Raw genomic sequence first — 19,283 nt, forward strand, 5'->3', positions numbered from 1 at the left:
TGTTCTGGAAGGAGGTAAATAAAGTGCGTAAGACAAGGGAGCAAGTGGGAACTTCAGTGAAGGGCGCAAATGGGGAGGTGATAACAAGTAGTGGTGACGTGAGAAGGAGAGGGAGTGAGTATTTTGAAGGTTTGTTGAATGTGTTTGATGATAGAGTGGCAGATATAGGATGTTTTGGTCGAGGTGGTGTGCAAAGTGAGAGGGTTAGGGAAAATGATTTGGTAAACAGAGAAGAGGTAGTGAAAGCTTTGCGGAAGATGAAAGCCGGCAAGGCAGCAGGTTTGGATGGTATTGCAGTGGAATTTATTAAAAAAGGGGGTGACTGTATTGTTGACTGGTTGGCAAGGTTATTTAATGTATGTATGACTCATGGTGAGGTGCCTGAGGATTGGCGGAATGCGTGCATAGTGCCATTGTACAAAGGCAAAGGCGATAAGAGTGAGTGCTCAAATTACAGAGGTATAAGTTTGTTGAGTATTCCTGGTAAATTATATGGGAGGGTATTGATTGAGAGGGTGAAGGCATGTACAGAGCATCAGATTGGGGAAGAGCAGTGTGGTTTCAGAAGTGGTAGAGGATGTGTGGATCAGGTGTTTGCTTTGAAGAATGTATGTGAGAAATACTTAGAAAAGCAAATGGATTTGTATGTAGCATTTATGGATCTGGAGAAGGCATATGATAGAGTTGATAGAGATGCTCTGTGGAAGGTATTAAGAATATATGGTGTGGGAGGCAAGTTGTTAGAAGCAGTGAAAAGTTTTTATCGAGGATGTAAGGCATGTGTACGTGTAGGAAGAGAGGAAAGTGATTGGTTCTCAGTGAATGTAGGTTTGCGGCAGGGGTGTGTGATGTCTCCATGGTTGTTTAATTTGTTTATGGATGGGGTTGTTAGGGAGGTAAATGCAAGAGTTTTGGAAAGAGGGGCAAGTATGAAGTCTGTTGGGGATGAGAGAGCTTGGGAAGTGAGTCAGTTGTTGTTCGCTGATGATACAGCGCTGGTGGCTGATTCATGTGAGAAACTGCAGAAGCTGGTGACTGAGTTTGGTAAAGTGTGTGGAAGAAGAAAGTTAAGAGTAAATGTGAATAAGAGCAAGGTTATTAGGTAGAGTAGGGTTGAGGGTCAAGTCAATTGGGAGGTGAGTTTGAATGGAGAAAAACTGGAGGAAGTGAAGTGTTTTAGATATCTGGGAGTGGATCTGGCAGCGGATGGAACCATGGAAGCGGAAGTGGATCATAGGGTGGGGGAGGGGGCGAAAATTCTGGGGGCCTTGAAGAATGTGTGGAAGTCGAGAACATTATATCGGAAAGCAAAAATGGGTATGTTTGAAGGAATAGTGGTTCCAACAATGTTGTATGGTTGCGAGGCGTGGGCTATGGATAGAGTTGTGCGCAGGAGGATGGATGTGCTGGAAATGAGATGTTTGAGGACAATGTGTGGTGTGAGGTGGTTTGATCGAGTGAGTAACGTAAGGGTAAGAGAGATGTGTGGAAATAAAAAGAGCGTGGTTGAGAGAGCAGAAGAGGGTGTTTTGAAGTGGTTTGGGCACATGGAGAGGATGAGTGAGGAAAGATTGACCAAGAGGATATATGTGTCGGAGGTGGAGGGAGCAAGGAGAAGAGGGAGACCAAATTGGAGGTGGAAAGATGGAGTGAAAAAAATTTTGTGTGATCGGGGCCTGAACATGCAGGAGGGTGAAATGAGGGCAAGGAATAGAGTGAATTGGAGCGATGTGGTATACCGGGGTTGACGTGCTGTCAGTGGATTGAATCAAGGCATGTGAAGCGTCTGGGGTAAGCCATGGAAAACTGTGTAGGTATGTATATTTGCGTGTGTGGACGTATGTATATACATGTGTATGGGGGGGGGGTTGGGCCATTTCTTTCGTCTGTTTCCTTGCGCTACCTCGCAAACGCGGGAGACAGTGACAAAGTATAAAAAAAAAAAAAAAGAAAATAAATATTTTTTCATGCATGCTTGCCATTTCCCTTGTCAGCGAGTTAGTGTTAAGAACAGATGACAGAGCCTTACAGGGAAAAATCTTCAGTTAGCTCCTTGCCCTGTTCTTTCTTTTGGAAAGTAATACAGGAAGGGAGATTTCTAGCCTTCTGCTCCTACCCCTGTTAGTCACCTTTTACAATACACACACACACGCAGGTGTTTGCTTTGAAGAATGTGTGAGAAGTATTTAGAAAAGCAAATGGATTTGTATGTGGCATTTGTGGATCTGGAGAAGGCATATGATAGGGTTGATAGAGATGCTTTGTGAAAGGGCTTAAGAGTGTATGGTGTGGGAGGTAAGTTGTTAGAAGCAGTGAAAAGTATTTTAAGGATGTAAGGCATGTCTACGAGTGGAAGAGAGGAAAGTGACTAGTTCCCAGTGAAGGTTGGTCTGCAGCAGCAGTGTGTGATGTCTCCATGGTTGTTTAATTTGTTTATGGATGGAGTGGTTAGGGAGGTAAATGCAAGAGTTTTAGAGAGGGTGGCAAGTATGCAGTCTGTTCGTGATGAGAGGAGCTTGGGAAGTGAGTCAGTTGTTGTTCACTTATGATACTGCACTGGTGGCTGATTCAAGTGAGAACCTCCAGAAATTTGTGATTGAGTTTGGAAAAGTGTGTGAAAGGAGAAAATTGAGAGTAAATGTGGACAAGAGCACGGTACTTAGGTTCGGTAGGGTTGAAGGACAAGTTAATTTGGAATTTAAGTTTAAATGGAGAAAGGTTGGAATAAGTGAAGTGTTTTAGATATCTGGGAGTGGACTTAGCAGTGAATAGAACCATGGAAGCAGAGGTGAGTCACAGGGTGGGGGAGGGGGCAAAGGTTCAGGGATCGATGAAAAATCTACAAGCTCTTCACCATTTCCATTTGCCACATTGAACACCCTATGTACACCAATTATACCCTCAACTGCCCCATTACTCACCTTTGCATTCAAATCACCCATCACTATAACTATAACCTGCATTAGCGAGGTAACGTTAAGAGCAGAGGACTGAGCCTAAGAGGGAAAATCCTGACTTGGCGGCATTCTCTGTTCCTTCTTTTAGTAAAGTAGAAACTGGAGGGGAGGATTTCCAGCCCCCCTGCTCCCTCCTCTTTTAGTCACCTCCAGTTTTAACTTTACGAAAAGAAGGAACAGAGAAGGGGGCCAAGTGAGGATTTTCCCTCCAAGGCTTAGTCCTCTTCTCTTGTTGCTATCTTGCTAATGCAAGAAATGGAAAATATGTGTAGAAAAAAATATATATGTCCCATATACTCATTTTATTTATTTTTATTATACTTTGTCGCTGTCTCCTGCGTTAGCGAGGAAGCGCAAGGAAACAGACGAAAGAATGGCCCAACCCACCCACATACACATGTATATACATGCACATCTACACACGCACATATACATACCTATACATTTCAACGTATACATATATATACACACACACACATGTACATAATCCATACTGTCTGTCTTTATTCATTCCCGTTGCCACCCCGCCACACATGAAATGACAACCCCCTCCACCCGCATGTGCGCGAGGTAGTGCTAGGAAAAGACAACGAAAGGCCACATTCGTTCACACTCAGTCTCTAGCTGTCATGTACAATGCACCGAAACCACAGCTCCCTTTCCACATCCAGGCCCCACAAAACTTTCCATGGTTTACCCCAGACGCTTCACATGCCCTGGTTCAATCCATTGACAGCACGTCGACTCCGTATACCGCATCGTTCCAATTCACTCTATTCCTTGCACGCCTTTCACCCTCCTGCATGTTCAGGCCCCGATCACTCAAAATCTTTTTCACTCCATCTTTCCACCTCCAACTTGGTCTCCCACTTCTCCTCATTCCCTCCACCTCTGACATATATCCTCTTGGTCAATCTTTCCTCACTCATTCTCTCCATGTGGCCAAACTATTTCAAAACACCCTCTTCTGCTCTCTCAACCACACTCTTTTTATTACCACAGATCCTTCTTACCCTTTCATTACTTATTCGATCAAACCACCTCACACCACATATTGTCCTCAAACATTTCCAGCACATCCACCCTTCCCTGCACAACTCTCTCTATAGCCCATACCTTGCAACCATGTAACATTGTTGGAACCACTATTCCTTCAAACATACCCATTTTTGCTTACCAAGATAATGTTCTCGACTTCCATACATCCTTCAAGGCTCCCAGAACTTTCACCCCCTCCCCCACCCTATGATTTATTTCCGCATCCATGGCTCCACTGCCAAATCCACTCCCAGATATCTAAAACACTTCACTTCCTCCAGTTTTTCTCCATTCAAACTTACCTCCCCATTGGCTTGTCCCTCATCCCTACTGTAACTGATAACCTTGCTCTTATTCACATTTACTCTCAGCCTTCTTCTTTCACAGAATTTACCAAACTCAGTCACCAGCTTCTGCAGTTTCTCACCCGAATCAGCCACCAGTACTGATCAACATCAGCGAACAACAACTGACTCACTTCCCAAGCTCTCTCATCCACAACAGACTGCATACTTGCCCCTCTTTCCAACACTCTTGCATTCAGCTGCCTAACAACCCCATCCATAAACAAATTAAACAACGTTGGAGACATCACACACCCCTGCCCCAAATCAACATTCACTGAGAACCAATCACTTTCCTCTCTTCCTTCATGTACACATGCCTTACATCCTAAATAAAAACCTTTCACTGCTTCTAACAACTTGCCTCCCACACCATATATTCTTGATACCTTCCACAGAGCATCTCTATCAACTCTATCATATGCCTTCTCCAGATCCATAAATGCTACATACAAATCCATTTGCTTTTCTAAATATTTCTCACATACTTTCTTTAAAGCAAACACCTGATCCACACACCCTATACCACTTCTGAAACCACACTGCTCTTCCCCAATCTGATGCTCTGTACATGCCTTCACCCTCTTTATCAATACCCTCCCATATAATTTCCCAGGAATACTCAACAAACTTATACCTCTGTAATTTGGGCGCTCACGTTTATCCCCTTTCTCTTTGTACAAATCCCCTTTCTCTTTGTACAAGGGCACTATGCAAGCATTCCACCAATCCTCAGGCACCTCACCATGAGTCATACATACATTAACTAATCTTACCAACCAGTCAACAATACAGTCACTCCCTTTTTTGATAAATTCCACTTCAATACCATCCAAACCCACTGCCTTGCCGGCTTTCATCTTCTGCAAAGCTTTTACTACCTCTTATCTGTTTACCAAATCATTCTCCCTAACCCTCTCACTTTGCACACCACCTCAACCAAAACACCCTACATCTGCCACTCTTATCATCTGACACATTCAATAAACCATCAAAGTACTCACTCCTCCTTCTCACATCACCACTACTTATTATCACCTCCCCATTAGCCCCCTTCACTGACGTTCCCATTTGTTCCTTTGTCTTACGCACTTTATTTACCTCCTTCCAAAACATCTTTTTATTCTCCCTAAAATTAAATGATACTCTCTCACCCCAACTCTCATTTGCCCTCTTTTTCACCTCTTGCACCTTTCTCTTGACCTCCTGCCTCTTTCTTTTATACATCTCCCAGTCATTTGCATTATTTCCCTGCAAAAATCGTCCAAATGCCTCTCTCTTCTCTTTCACTAATAATCTTACTTCTTCATCCCATCACTCACTACCCCTTCTAATCTGCCCACCTCCCACGCTTCTCATGCCTCAAGCATCTTTTGTGCAAGCTATCACTGCTTCCCTAAATACATCCCATTCCTCCCCCACTCCCCTTACATCCTTTGTTCTCACCTTTTTGCATTCTGTACTCAGTCTCTCCTGGTACTTCCTCACACAAGTCTCCTTCCCAAGCTTACTTACTCTCACCACTCTCCACCCCAACATTCTCTCTTCTTTTCTGAAAATCTCTACAAATCTTCGCTTTTGCCTCCACAAAATAGTGATCAGACATCCCTCTAGTTGCATCTCTCAGCACATTAACATCCAAAAGTCTCTCTTTCGTGCGCCCATCAATTAACACATAATCCAATAACGCTCCCTGGCTATCTCTCCTAGTTACATACGTATACTTATGTATCTCTCTCTTTTTAAACCAGGTATTCCCAATCACCAGTCCTTTTTCAGCACATAAATCTACAAGCTCTTCACCATTTCCATTTACAACACTGAACACCCTATGTACACCAATTATTCCCTCAATTGCCACATTATTCACCTTTACATTCAAATCACCTATCACTATAACCCGGTCTTGTGAATCAAAACTACTAAAACACTCACTCAGTTGCTCCCAAAACACTTGCCTCTCATGATCTTTCTTCTCATGCCCAGGTGCATCTCTCTCCATCCACTTTCAGTTTTACCCATAGCAATGTAGAGTTTTCTTTCTTACACTCTATCACATACTCCCACAACTCCTGTTTCAGGAGTAGTTTCACTCGGAGCCAAAATATCCGGGTTCCTTTCCTCAAACATACTACCTATCTCTCCTTTTTTCTCACCTTGGATACATCCACACACATTTAGACACCCCAATCTGAGCCTTTGAGGAGGATGAGCACTCCCTGCATGACTCCTTCTGTTTCCCGTTTAGAAAGTTAAAAATACAAGGAGGGGAGGGTTTCTAGCCCCCTGCTCCCGTCCCCTTTAGTCGCCTTCTACAACATGTGAGGAATGCGTGGGAGGTATTTTTTCTCCCCTATCCCCCTATACACACATATATAAATAAATATCCGTACATGCACATATACATATATGGGAGAAGTGTAAAAGAAAGTGGCAGGAGGTCAAAAGGAGGTTGCAAGGGTTGAAAAAGCAGGCAAATTAGAGTTGGGGTGAGAGAGTATCATTAGACTTTAGGGAGAATAAAAAGATGTTTTGGAAGGAGGTGAATAACGTACGTAAGACAAGTTGCAAGGGTTGAAAGAGCGGGCAAATTAGAGTTGGGGTGAGAGAGTATCATTAAACTTTAGGGAGAATAAAAAGATGTTTTGGAAGGAGGTGAATAATGTACGTAAGACAAGAGAACAAATATTAACATCAGTGAAGGGGGCAAGGGGGGAAGTGATAACAGGTGGTGGTGAAATGAGATGGACTGACTATTTTGAAGGTTTGTTGAATGTGTTTGATGATAGAGTGGCAGATTTAGGGTGTTTTGGTTGGGTTGGTGTGCAAAGTGAGAGGGTGAGAGAGAATGGTTTGGTTAAGAGAGAAGAGGTGGGGAAAGCTTTGAGGAAAATGAAATCCGGCATGGCGGTGGGTTTGGATGGTGTTGCAGTTGAATTTATAAGGAAAGGGGTGACTGTGTTGTTGAATGTTTGGTAAGGATATTCATTGTATGCATGTATCATGGTGAAGATGCCTGACGATTGGCAGAATGCATGCATAGTTCCATTGTACAAAGGCAAAGGGGATAAAGGAGAGTGTTCAAACTACAGACGTATAAGTTTGTTGAGTATACCTGGGAAATTGCATGGTAGGGTATTGATTGAGAGGGTGAAGGCATGTACAGAGCATCAGATTGGGGAGGAGCAGTGTGGTTTCAGAAGTGGTAGAGGATGTGTGGATCAGGTGTATGCTTTGAAGAATGTGTGGGAGAAATACTTAGCAAAACAGATGGATTTATATGTAACATTCATGGATCTGGAGAAGGCATATGATAGGGTTGATAGAGATGCTTTGTGGAAGGTCTAGAAGCAGTGAAAAATTTTTATCAAGGATGTAAGACATGAGTTCGAGTAGGAAGAGAGGAGAGTGATTGGTTCCCAGTGAAGGTCAGTCTGCAGCAGGGGTGTTTGATGTTCTCATGATTGTTTAATTTGTTGATGGATAGGGTGGTTAGGGAGGTAAATGCAGGAGTTTTGGAGAGAGAGGTGAGTATGCAGTCTGTTTGGGATGAGAGGGTCTGGGAAGTGAGTCAGTTGTTTGCTGATGATACAGCACTGGTGGGTGATTCGAGTGGGAAACTGCAGAAGTTGATGATTAAGTTTGGTAGTTTGTGAAAGGAGAGAGTTGAAAGTAAATGTGAATAAGAGAAAGTTTATAGGTTTAGTAGGGTTGAGGGACAAGTTCGTTGGGATGTAAGTTTGAATGGAGAAAAATTGGAGGAAATGAAGTGTTTTAGATATCTGGGAGTGGACTTAGCTGCGAGTGGGACCATGGAAGTGGAAGTGAGTCACAGTGTGGGGGACGGGGTGAAGGTTCTGGGAGCGATGAAAAATGTTTAGAAAGAGGAAATAGTTGTGAGGCATGGGCTATAGATGGGGTTGTATGGAGGAGGGTGCATGTGTTGGAAATGAAATGTTTGAGGACAATATGTGGTGTGAAGTGGTTTGATCGGGTTTGATCGAGTAAGTGATGAAAGGGTAAGAGAGATGTGTGGAAATAAAAAGAGGGTGGTTGAAAGAGCAGACGAGGGTGTATTAAAATGGTTTGGACATAAGGAGAGAATGAATGGGGAAAGGTTGACAAAGAGGATATATGTGTCAGAGGTGTCGGAAACAAGAAATGGGAGACCAAATTGGAGGTGGAAGGATGGAGTGAAAAATATTTTGAGTGATCCGGGCCTGAACATACAGGAGGGTGAGAGTTATGCAAGGAATAGAGTGAATTTGAATGATGTGGGATACTGGGGTTGATGTGCTGTCAATGGACTGAAGCAGGGCATGTGTAACGTCTGCAGTAAACCATGGGAAAGTGTGTAGGGCGTAGATTTGGATAGGGAGTTGTGGTTTTGAAGCATTACACATGACAGCTGGAGACTGAGTGTGAATGAACATGGCCCCCTTTTTTTCTTCTTTTTTTTTTTTCCCTGGCGCTACCTCCCAGAAGCGGGGGGGTAGTGATGATATTTTCTGTGGGGTGGAGAGTCAATGTGAATAAGAGCAAGGTTATTAGGTTCAGTAGGGCTGTGGGACAAGTTAATTGGGAGGGAAGTTTGAATGGAGAAAATTTGGAGAGGTGAAGTGTTTTAGATATCTGGAAGTGGACTTAGCAATGGATGGAACCATGGAAGCAGAAGTGAGTCAGAGGGTGGGGGAGGGGGTAAAGGTTCTGGGAGCAATGAAAACTGTGTGGAAGGAGAGAACGTTATCTGAGAGAGCAAAAATGGGTATGTTTGATGTAGTAGTTCCGACAATGTTATATAGTTGCGAGGAGGGTGGATGTGTCAGAAACGAAATGTTTGAGGACAGTAAGTGGTGTGAGGTGAATTGATCGAGCAATAATGATAGGGTAAGAGAAATGTGTGTTAATAAAAACAGTGTGGTTGAGAGAGCAGAAGAGGGTGTGTTGAAATGGTTTGGACATATGGAGAGAATGAGTGAGGAAAGATTGACAAAGAGGATATATGTGTCAAAGGTGGAGGGAATGAGGAGAAGTGGGAGACCAAATTAGAGGGGGAAGGATTTTGAGCAACTGGGGCCTGAACATACAGGAGGATGAAAGGCATGCAAGAAATGGAGTGAATTGGAATGATGTGGTATGCCGGGGTTGATGTGCTGTCAGTGGACTGAACCAGGGCATGTGAAGCTTCTGGTGTAAACCGTGGAAAGGTCTGTGGGGCATGGATATGGAGATATATATATATCCAAGGGTTAGGGAGAAAAAGTACTTCCCACATGTTTTCTTCATGCTGCAGAAGGTGGGGCAGGAGTGAGGGGGGCTGAAAACCCACCCCCTAAGCAAGGAGTGCTCACCACCTTGCAGGCTCAAGCAAGTGTTTAGATGTAACCAGGATGAGGGGAGAAGAGTGATAGGTATAATGTTTGAGTAAAGGAACCTGGATGCTTTGAGTAAAACAAAGCTCAAAGGGTCTGGGAGAAGAATGGTGTGGGAATGTCTTAGAAGTGAAGTAAGGTGTTAGTGTGAGGGCAAGATTGAGAGCAAAGGAAGGGGTAGACCATTGCTGAAGCAGGAGTTTTGGGAATGTGTGAATGAGTGTAAGAAGTGAGCTCCAGACTGACAGGAGTAAAGGTGAAAGTATATTACAAGGGGTGGGTGATTACTGGTGCTTATGCACTTTACCACAAGAAAGGTAAGAAGGAGAGACCATTGGTTTTGGGAGGAGCTGAATTAGTGTGTCTGTAGTTTTGATGTGAGAGATCAGATATTAGTGGTGGGTGATTTGAATGCAGAAGCAAGTAATTTGGCAGTTGAGGGTGTAATTTGGGGGCATGGGCTACTCAGTGATTTGAATGGAAATATTGAACAGCTTGTGGAGTTATGTGCCGAAAAAGGACTGGTAGTTTGGAATAACTGGTTTGCAAAGAGGGACTTACGTAAATATATGTTGAGTTGGAAAGATGGAAGGCAGAGTGTACTGATTAATAGGTGGCACTCATTACTTATTAAGAGAGACTCTCTTGGATGTGAATGTGCTTAGAGGGGGAGCTGGTGGGATTGCTTGATCATTACTTAGTAGAGGTGAGGGATCAGATTTGTAGAGGGTTTTGGAAAAGAGGAAATGATGAAGGTGAAAAGAGGGTGATGAAAGCAAATGGGCATGGAAAAAAGGTTTGGGTGAAGACATGCCAGGAGAGATTGAGCATAGCATGGCAAAAGGTTATTGTAAATAAGACTGGGGAAATGATTGAGGAATGGTAGATATTTAAGGAAGCATTGCTGGCATGTGTGAGAGAAGGGTGTGTATGTGGGCTGATGAAAAAGGGTAGTGTGTAGTTGGATAATAAAATTAGATTGCAAGGGAAATAGAGATGAGAGCTGTATGGGCATTACTTGCAGGAAGGAATGTGAGGGAGGGGAGATGCATAAGAAAAAGCAGCAGGTCATGAAGAAGGTGCAGAAGAAAAAGAGGGCAAAGAACTTTTGGGATGAGCGATTATCACCAGTTTTCAGGGAGATTCATAAAATTATTTGGAAAGAGTTACTCATGTGGGAAAAAAAAGAGAAAAAAATGGGAACATCAGTGAAGGGGGCAAATGGAGAACTGGGAATAAACAGAGATGAGGTGAGGAAGAGATGGTGTATGTATTTTTGTTATTGACTGTGTTTGATTTTAGGGTGGCAGATAATAGGGTGTTGGGTCAGGGATGTATGCAAAATGAGGATCATAGAAAGTGGTTTCATGAAAAGAGAAAAGGTGGTGGAAGCATTGTGTTAGATGAACTATGGCAAAATGGCTTAAGTGGATGGTATAGCAGTTGAATTTCTTGAGAAAGGGGATGATTGGTTTGTTAAAAGGTTTTCAGCAAATGAGTGGTTCATAGAGAGGTACCTGAGGATTGGCAGAAGGCATTGTTACCCTTTGGGATCCCAGGTATTCATGATCCATATAGCAGCTCCACTTGTACTCCCATTTTGACTGTTTTTATGAAATATGTGAATTATCAGTAATCGAGTTAGTTAGGAACAAACTGAAGAGAGCTGTTCAGAAAAGATATATGAAAAATGCAATTTACAGTATGATTCACCAATTATAATTTGAATATTTTGAATGAAAAATAATGGGAGAATTCTATCATTTTCACCTGTTTTTCAGAAATTAATTCATACATTAGTTAAGAACATGATAAAGAGAATTATGTAGAACAAAAATACATGAAAAATGTTTATTGTATTCTGCAGTGATTTTCTAAAAAGTTTTTAACCAAAACTCTTTCAAGACTGATGCTTGACCCAGTGCTGGACATGGATCAAGTGTCAGTAATCACAGTGCTCAGTGAACATAGCAGTGGGAATGTTAAATACTCCGATCTTTTGCTAAGTAAATTTAGGTTGATGTAAAATTGAAACAATGTTGAACAGGGTGACATTACGAAAGGATATGCTGTATTATCCTCATACATATAATTTCCTACATATTCATCCTCTTCTGTACTTTATCATCTTGGGACTATGCCTCTCAGTACTACTGCTTAGACTGCTACACCATCAAACATACCTGTCTTTGCCCTCAGTGTGCCGGTAATCTGCCCCCCTATCCGCTCTGTGGCTCACTTCAACTTCTTTGGTTCCATTAGCTGCCATATCCACTCCCAGGTCTTTAGCACTCCCCCTTTCCTCCAAGTTCCCTCTATTCAAACTTATGCTTCAGTTGAACTGCCTCTTTCGTCTGCCAATCCTAACAACCTTGCTTTTATTTACCTTTACTCTTAAATTTCTTTTAAAACACTCTCCCAGACTCAGAAACCAACTTGTGCAGTTTCTTGCTCAAATCTGTGCTGTGACATCTGCAAACAGTAACTGTCTTTGATAACTGACCTTATTTTGTAAGAGAAAAACTGTACATAGAGGATATGTAGATGTTCTAATTTGCTTATTTTTAAGAAGATATGTGTCAGTAAAATTCTCTATGAAATTTAGTGACATGAAATCTGTGCTTTTGACTTAAGCTATATTTTTTTTTTTTTTTTTTTTTTTTTTGCTTTGTCGCTGTCTCCCGCGTTTGCGAGGTAGCGCAAGGAAACAGACGAAAGAAATGGCCCAACCCACCCCCATACACATGTATATACATACGTCCACACACGCAAAATATACATACCTACACAGCTTTCCATGGTTTACCCCAGACGCTTCACATGCCCCTATTCAATCCACTGACAGCACGTCAACCCCGGTATACCACATCGCTCCAATTCACTCTATTCCTTGCCCTCCTTTCACCCTCCTGCATGTTCAGGCCCCGATCACACAAAATCTTTTTCACTCCATCTTTCCACCTCCAATTTGGTCTCCCTCTTCTCCTCGTTCCCTCCACCTCCGACACATATATCCTCTTGGTCAATCTTTCCTCACTCATTCTCTCCATGTGCCCAAACCATTTCAAAACACCCTCTTCTGCTCTCTCAACCACGCTCTTTTTATTTCCACACATCTCTCTTACCCTTACGTTACTTACTCGATCAAACCACCTCACACCACACATTGTCCTCAAACATCTCATTTCCAGCACATCCATCCTCCTGCGCACAACTCTATCCATAGCCCACGCCTCGCAACCATACAACATTGTTGGAACCACTATTCCTTCAAACATACCCATTTTTGCTTTCCGAGATAATGTTCTCGACTTCCACACATTCTTCAAGGCTCCCAGAATTTTCGCCCCCTCCCCCACCCTATGATCCACTTCCGCTTCCATGGTTCCATCCGCTGCCAGATCCACTCCCAGATATCTAAAACACTTCACTTCCTCCAGTTTTTCTCCATTCAAACTCACCTCCCAATTGACTTGACCCTCAACCCTACTGTACCTAATAACCTTGCTCTTATTCACATTTACTCTTAACTTTCTTCTTTCACACACTTTACCAAACTCAGTCACCAGCTTCTGCAGTTTCTCACATGAATCAGCCACCAGCGCTGTATCATCAGCAAACAACAACTGACTCACTTCCCAAGCTCTCTCATCCCCAACAGACTTCATACTTGCCCCTCTTTCCAAAACTCTTGCATTCACCTCCCTAACAACCCCATCCATAAACAAATTAAACAACCATGGAGACATCACACACCCCTGCCGCAAACCTACATTCACTGAGAACCAGTCACTTTCCTCTCTTCCTACACGTACACATGCCTTACATCCTCGATAAAAACTTTTCACTGCTTCTAACAACTTGCCTCCCACCATATATTCTTAATACCTTCCACAGAGCATCTCTATCAACTCTATCATATGCCTTCTCCAGATCCATAAATGCTACATACAAATCCATTTGCTTTTCTAAGTATTACTCACATACAATCTTCAAAGCAAACACCAGATCCACACATCCTCTACCACTTCTGAAACCACACTGCTCTTCCCCAATCTGATGCTCTGTACATGCCTTCACCCTCTCAATCAATACCCTCCCATATAATTTACCAGGAATACTCAACAAACTTATACCTCTGTAATTTGAGGACTCACTCTTATCCCCTTTGCCTTTGTACAATGGCACTATGCACGCATTCCGCCAATCCTCAGGCACCTCACCGTGAGTCATACATACATTAAATAACCTTACCAACCAGTCAACAATACAGTCACCCCCTTTTTTAATAAATTCCACTGCAATACCATCCAAACCTGCTGCCTTGCCGGCTTTCATCTTCCGCAAAGCTTTTACTACCTCTTCTCTGTTTACCAAATCATTTTCCCTAACCCTCTCACTTTGCACACCACCTCGACCAAAACACCCTATATCTGCCACTCTATCATCAAACACATTCAACAAACCTTCAAAATACTCACTCCATCTCCTTCTCACATCACCACTACTTGTTATCACCTCCCCATTTGCGCCCTTCACTGAAGTTCCCATTTGCTCCCTTGTCTTATGCACTTTATTTACCTCCTTCCAGAACATCTTTTTATTCTCCCTAAAATTTAATGATACTCTCTCACCCCAACTCTCATTTGCCCATTTTTTTCACCTCTTGCACCTTTCTCTTGACCTCCTGTCTCTTTCTTTTATACGTCTCCCACTCAACTGCATTTTTTCCCTGCAAAAATCGTCCAAATGCCTCTCTCTTCTCTTTCACTAATACTCTTACTTCTTCATCCCACCACTCACTACCCTTTCTAATCAACCCACCTCCCACGCTTCTCATGCCACAAGCATCTTTTGCGCAATCCATCACTGATTCCCTAAATACATCCCATTCCTCCCCCACTCCCCTTACTTCCATTGTTCTCACTTACATAAGTATACTTATGTATATCTCGCTTTTTAAACCAGGTATTCCCAATCATCAGTCCTTTTTCAGCACATAAATCTACAAGCTCTTCACCATTTCCATTTACAACACTGAACACCCCATGTATACCAATTATTCCCTCAACTGCCACATTACTCACCTTTGCATTCAAATCACCCATCACTATAACCCGGTCTCGTGCATCAAAACCACTAACACACTCATTCAGCTGCTCCCAAAACACTTGCCTCTCATGATCTTTCTTCTCATGCCCAGGTGCATATGCACCAATAATCACCCATCTCTCTCCATCAACTTTCAGTTTTACCCATATTAATCGAGAATTTACTTTTTTTACATTCTATCACGTACTCCCACAACTCCTGTTTCAGGAGTACTGCTACTCCTTCCCTTGCTCTTGTCCTCTCACTAACCCTTGACTTTACTCCCAAGACATTCCCAAACCACTCTTCCCCTTCACCCTTGAGCTTCGTTTCACTCAGAGCCAAAACATCCAGGTTCCTTTCCTCAAACATACCACCTATCTCTCCTTTTTTCACATCTTGGTTACATCCACACACATTTAGGCACCCCAATCTGAGCCTTCGAGGAGTATGAGCACTCCCCGCATGACTCCTTCTTCTGTTTCCCATTTTAGAAAGTTAAAAAAATACAAGGAGGGGAGGATTTCTGGCCCCCCGCTCCCATCCCCTCTAGTCGCTTTCTACGACACGCGAGGAATGCGTGGGAAGTATTCTTTCACCCCTATCCCCAGGGATAATATACATATATATATATACACATATAAATGTGTAAATGTGAATAAGAGCAAGGTTATTAGGTACAGTAGGGTTGAGGGTCAAGTCAATTGGGAGGTGAGTTTGAATGGAGAAAAACTGGAGGAAGTGAAGTGTTTTAGATATCTGGGAGTGGATCTGGCAGCGGATGGAACCATGGAAGCGGAAGTGGATCATAGGGTGGGGGAGGGGGCGAAAATTCTGGGGGCCTTGAAGAATGTGTGGAAGTCGAGAACATTATCTCGGAAAGCAAAAATGGGTATGTTTGAAGGAATAGTGGTTCCAAGAATGTTGTATGGTTGTGAGGCGTGGGCTATGGATAGAGTTGTGCGCAGGAGGATGGATGTGCTGGAAATGAGATGTTTGAGGACAATGTGTGGTGTGAGGTGGTTTGATCGAGTGAGTAACGTAAGGGTAAGAGAGATGTGTGGAAATAAAAAGAGCGTGGTTGAGAGAGCAGAAGAGGGTGTTTTGAAGTGGTTTGGGCACATGGAGAGAATGAGTGAGGAAAGATTGACCAAGAGGATATATGTGTCGGAGGTGGAGGGAACGAGGAGAAGAGGGAGACCAAATTGGAGGTGGAAAGATGGAGTGAAAAAGATTTTGTGTGATCGGGGCCTGAACATGCAGGAGGGTGAAAGGAGGGCAAGGAATAGAGTGAATTGGAGCGATGTGGTATACCGGGGTTGACGTGCTGTCAGTGGATTGAATCGGGGCATGTGAAGCGTCTGGGGTAAACCATGGAAAGCTGTGTAGGTATGTATATTTGCGTGTGTGGACGTATGTATATACATGTGTATGGGGGGGGGGCCATTTCTTTCGTCTGTTTCCTTGCGCTACCTCGCAAACGCGGGAGACAGCGACAAAGTATAATAAAAAAAAAAATAAATATATACACATACACACACATACACACACACACGCATATATACACACACACACACATACATATATTTTTTTTTTTTTTTTCAAACCACCTCACACCACACATTGTCCTCAAACATCTCATTTCCAGCACATCCATCCTCCTGCGCACAACTCTATCCATAGCCCACGCCTCGCAACCATACAACATTGTTGGAACCACTATTCCTTCAAACATACCCATTTTTGCTTTCCGAGATAATGTTCTCGACTTCCACACATTCTTCAAGGCCCCCAGAATTTTCGCCCCCTCCCCCACCCTATGATCCACTTCCGCTTCCATGGTTCCATCCGCTGCCAGATCCACTCCCAGATATCTAAAACACTTCACTTCCTCCAGTTTTTCTCCATTCAAACTCACCTCCCAATTGACTTGACCCTCAACCCTACTGTACCTAATAACCTTGCTCTTATTCACATTTACTCTTAACTTTCTTCTTCCACACACTTTACCAAACTCAGTCACCAGCTTCTGCAGTTTCTCACATGAATCAGCCACCAGCGCTGTGTCATCAGCGAACAACAACTGACTCACTTCCCAAGCTCTCTCATCCCCAACAGACTATATATACATATACATATGAAAAATGTAAGAAACAATTTAGAAAACTGAAACTTCTAGCTTGCAATGAAAAGAAAAAAATGAATGTTACATAATGGTTCAACCTCTGGCTATGGAAAAAGGAAATGTTTAATTTATTTACACAAAAGTCAGTAGTAGTTCTCATCAATTTAACCACTGTATCAATAAGCTTCAATGTCCAAGCTACATTTTTTCCAATTTCACTATTTTCTTGTCAAAACACCATGTATTTATACAATATATCCACCAGAAAGCAACCTATCAATTATATAACACCTAACGGCAATGTTTTCAATGTTTTCAATGATGGTGTTTCGACATTTTCTTTCATCTAATCTATATATTTGTATAAAAAAATGAACATTATGTTATAGGAGCTAGTTTTTTAAAATTTATTTCTTTTTACAGGACAATTGGCAAGGCCTCTTGTGTGATGGACTTCACTTATCCCGTAGAGGATCGGAGTTGTTGGCTGCACTGTTAGTTCCTGTACTGGAAAAGCATCTGAAAGAACGCGTTCCCTCACAACAGCTGTTTCCTCCTTGGGATGAAATTGATAATAATGATCCCAGTAGCTCATTTGTTGAATGGTGTAATAAGAATTAAGACCCTTTGATTTTTCCTTTGAAAAGATTCTAAGTAAGGTTCAAAATGTTGACAGAGTAGTTGTTTTACATGAGAATAGTCACCGGGTTATAGTGATGGGTAATTTGAATGCAAAGGTGAGTAATGTGGCAGTTGAGGGAATAATTGGTATACATGGGGTGTTCAGTGTTGTAAATGGAAATGGTGAAGAGCTTGTAGATTTATGTGCTGAAAAAGGACTGGTGATTGGGAATACCTGATTTAAAAAGAGAGATATACATAAGTATACGTATGGGAGCGGGGGGCTGGAAATCCTCCCCTCTCGTTTTTTTTTTTTTTTTTTTTTTTTTTTTTTTCAAAAGAAGGAACAGAGAATTGGGCCAGGTGAGGGTGTTCCCTCAAAGGCCCAGTCCTCTGTTCTTAACGCTACCTCGCTAATGCGGGAAATGGCGAATAGTTTGAAAGAAAGAAAAGAAAAGTATGTAAGTAGGAGAAATGGCCAGAGAGCATTATTGAATTACGTGTTAATTGATAGGCGCACGAAAGAGAGACTTTTGGATGTTAATGTGCTGAGAGGTGCAACTGGAGGGATGTCTGATCATTATCTTGTGGAGGCGAAGGTGAAGATTTGTAGAGGTTTTCAGAAAAGAAGAGAGAATATTGGGGTGAAGAGAGTGGTGAGAGTAAGTGAGCTTGGGAAGACTTGTGTGAGGAAGTACCAGGAGGGACTGAGTACAGAATGGAAAAAGGTGAGAACAAGGGAGGTAAGGGGAGTGGGGGAGGAATGGGATGTATTTGGGGAAGCAGTGATGGCTTGCGCAAAAGATGCTTGTGGCATGAGAAGCGTGGGAGGGGGGCAGATTAGAAAGGGTAGTGAGTGGTGGGATGTAGAAGTAAGATTATTAGTGAAAGAGACGAGAGAGGCATTTGGATGATTTTTGCAGGAAAAAAATGCAAATGAGTGGGAGATGTATAAAAGAAAGAGGCAGGAGGTCAAGAGAAAGGTGCAAGAGGTGAAAAAGAGGGCAAATGACAGTTGGGGTGAGATAGTATCATTAAATTTTAGGAAGAATAAAAAGATGTTTTGGAAGTAGGTAAATAAAGTGCATAAGACAAGGGAGCAAATGGGAACTTCAGTGAAGGGGGCTAATGGGGAGGTGATAACAAGTAGTGGTGATGTGAGAAGGAGATGGAGTGAGTATTTTGAAGGTTTGTTGAATGTGTTTGATGGTAGAGTGGCAGATATAGGGTGTTTTGGTAGAGGTGGTATGCAAAGTGAAAGGGTTAGGGAAAATGATTTGGTAAACAGAGAAGAGGTAGTAAAAGCTTTGCGGAAGATGAAAGCCGGCAAGGCAGCAGGTTTGGATGGTATTGCAGTGGAATTTATTGAAAAAGAGGGTGAATGTATTGTTGACTGGTTGGTAAGGTTATTTAATGTATGTATGATTCATGGTGAGGTGCCTGAGGATTGGCGGAATGCTTACATAGTGCCATTGTACAAAGGCAAAGGGGATAAGAGTGAGTGCTCAAATTACAGAGGTATAAGTTTGTTGAGTATTCCTGGGAAATCATATGGGAGGGTATTGATTGAGAGGGTGAAGGCATGTACAGAGCATCAGATTGGGGAAGAGCAGTGTGGTTTTAGAAGTGGTAGAGGATGTGTGGATCAGGTGTTTGCTTTGAAGAATGTATGTGAGAAATACTTGGAAAAGCAAATGGATTTGTATGTAGCATTTATGGATCTGGAGAAAGCATA

The 19,283-nt window shown here is 42.6% G+C and overlaps 1 protein-coding gene across 1 annotated transcript in view; it reads left to right on the forward strand.

Annotated features, from left to right (window-relative positions):
• The window catches only part of LOC139751792 (isoamyl acetate-hydrolyzing esterase 1 homolog), an 81,032-nt gene extending 62,427 nt beyond the window's left edge, over positions 1-18,605 (forward strand). Inside the window, exon 5 of the mRNA XM_071667329.1 lies at positions 17,351-18,605. Within this exon, the coding sequence (XP_071523430.1) occupies positions 17,351-17,548 (198 nt within the window). The 3' untranslated portion in view covers positions 17,549-18,605. The remainder of the gene's footprint in view (positions 1-17,350) is intronic.
• Positions 18,606-19,283: the final 678 nt, after the last annotated feature.

This window comes from Panulirus ornatus, chromosome 12 (genome assembly GCF_036320965.1).
Source record: "Panulirus ornatus isolate Po-2019 chromosome 12, ASM3632096v1, whole genome shotgun sequence".
NCBI classification, from domain to species: Eukaryota; Metazoa; Arthropoda; class Malacostraca; order Decapoda; family Palinuridae; genus Panulirus; species Panulirus ornatus.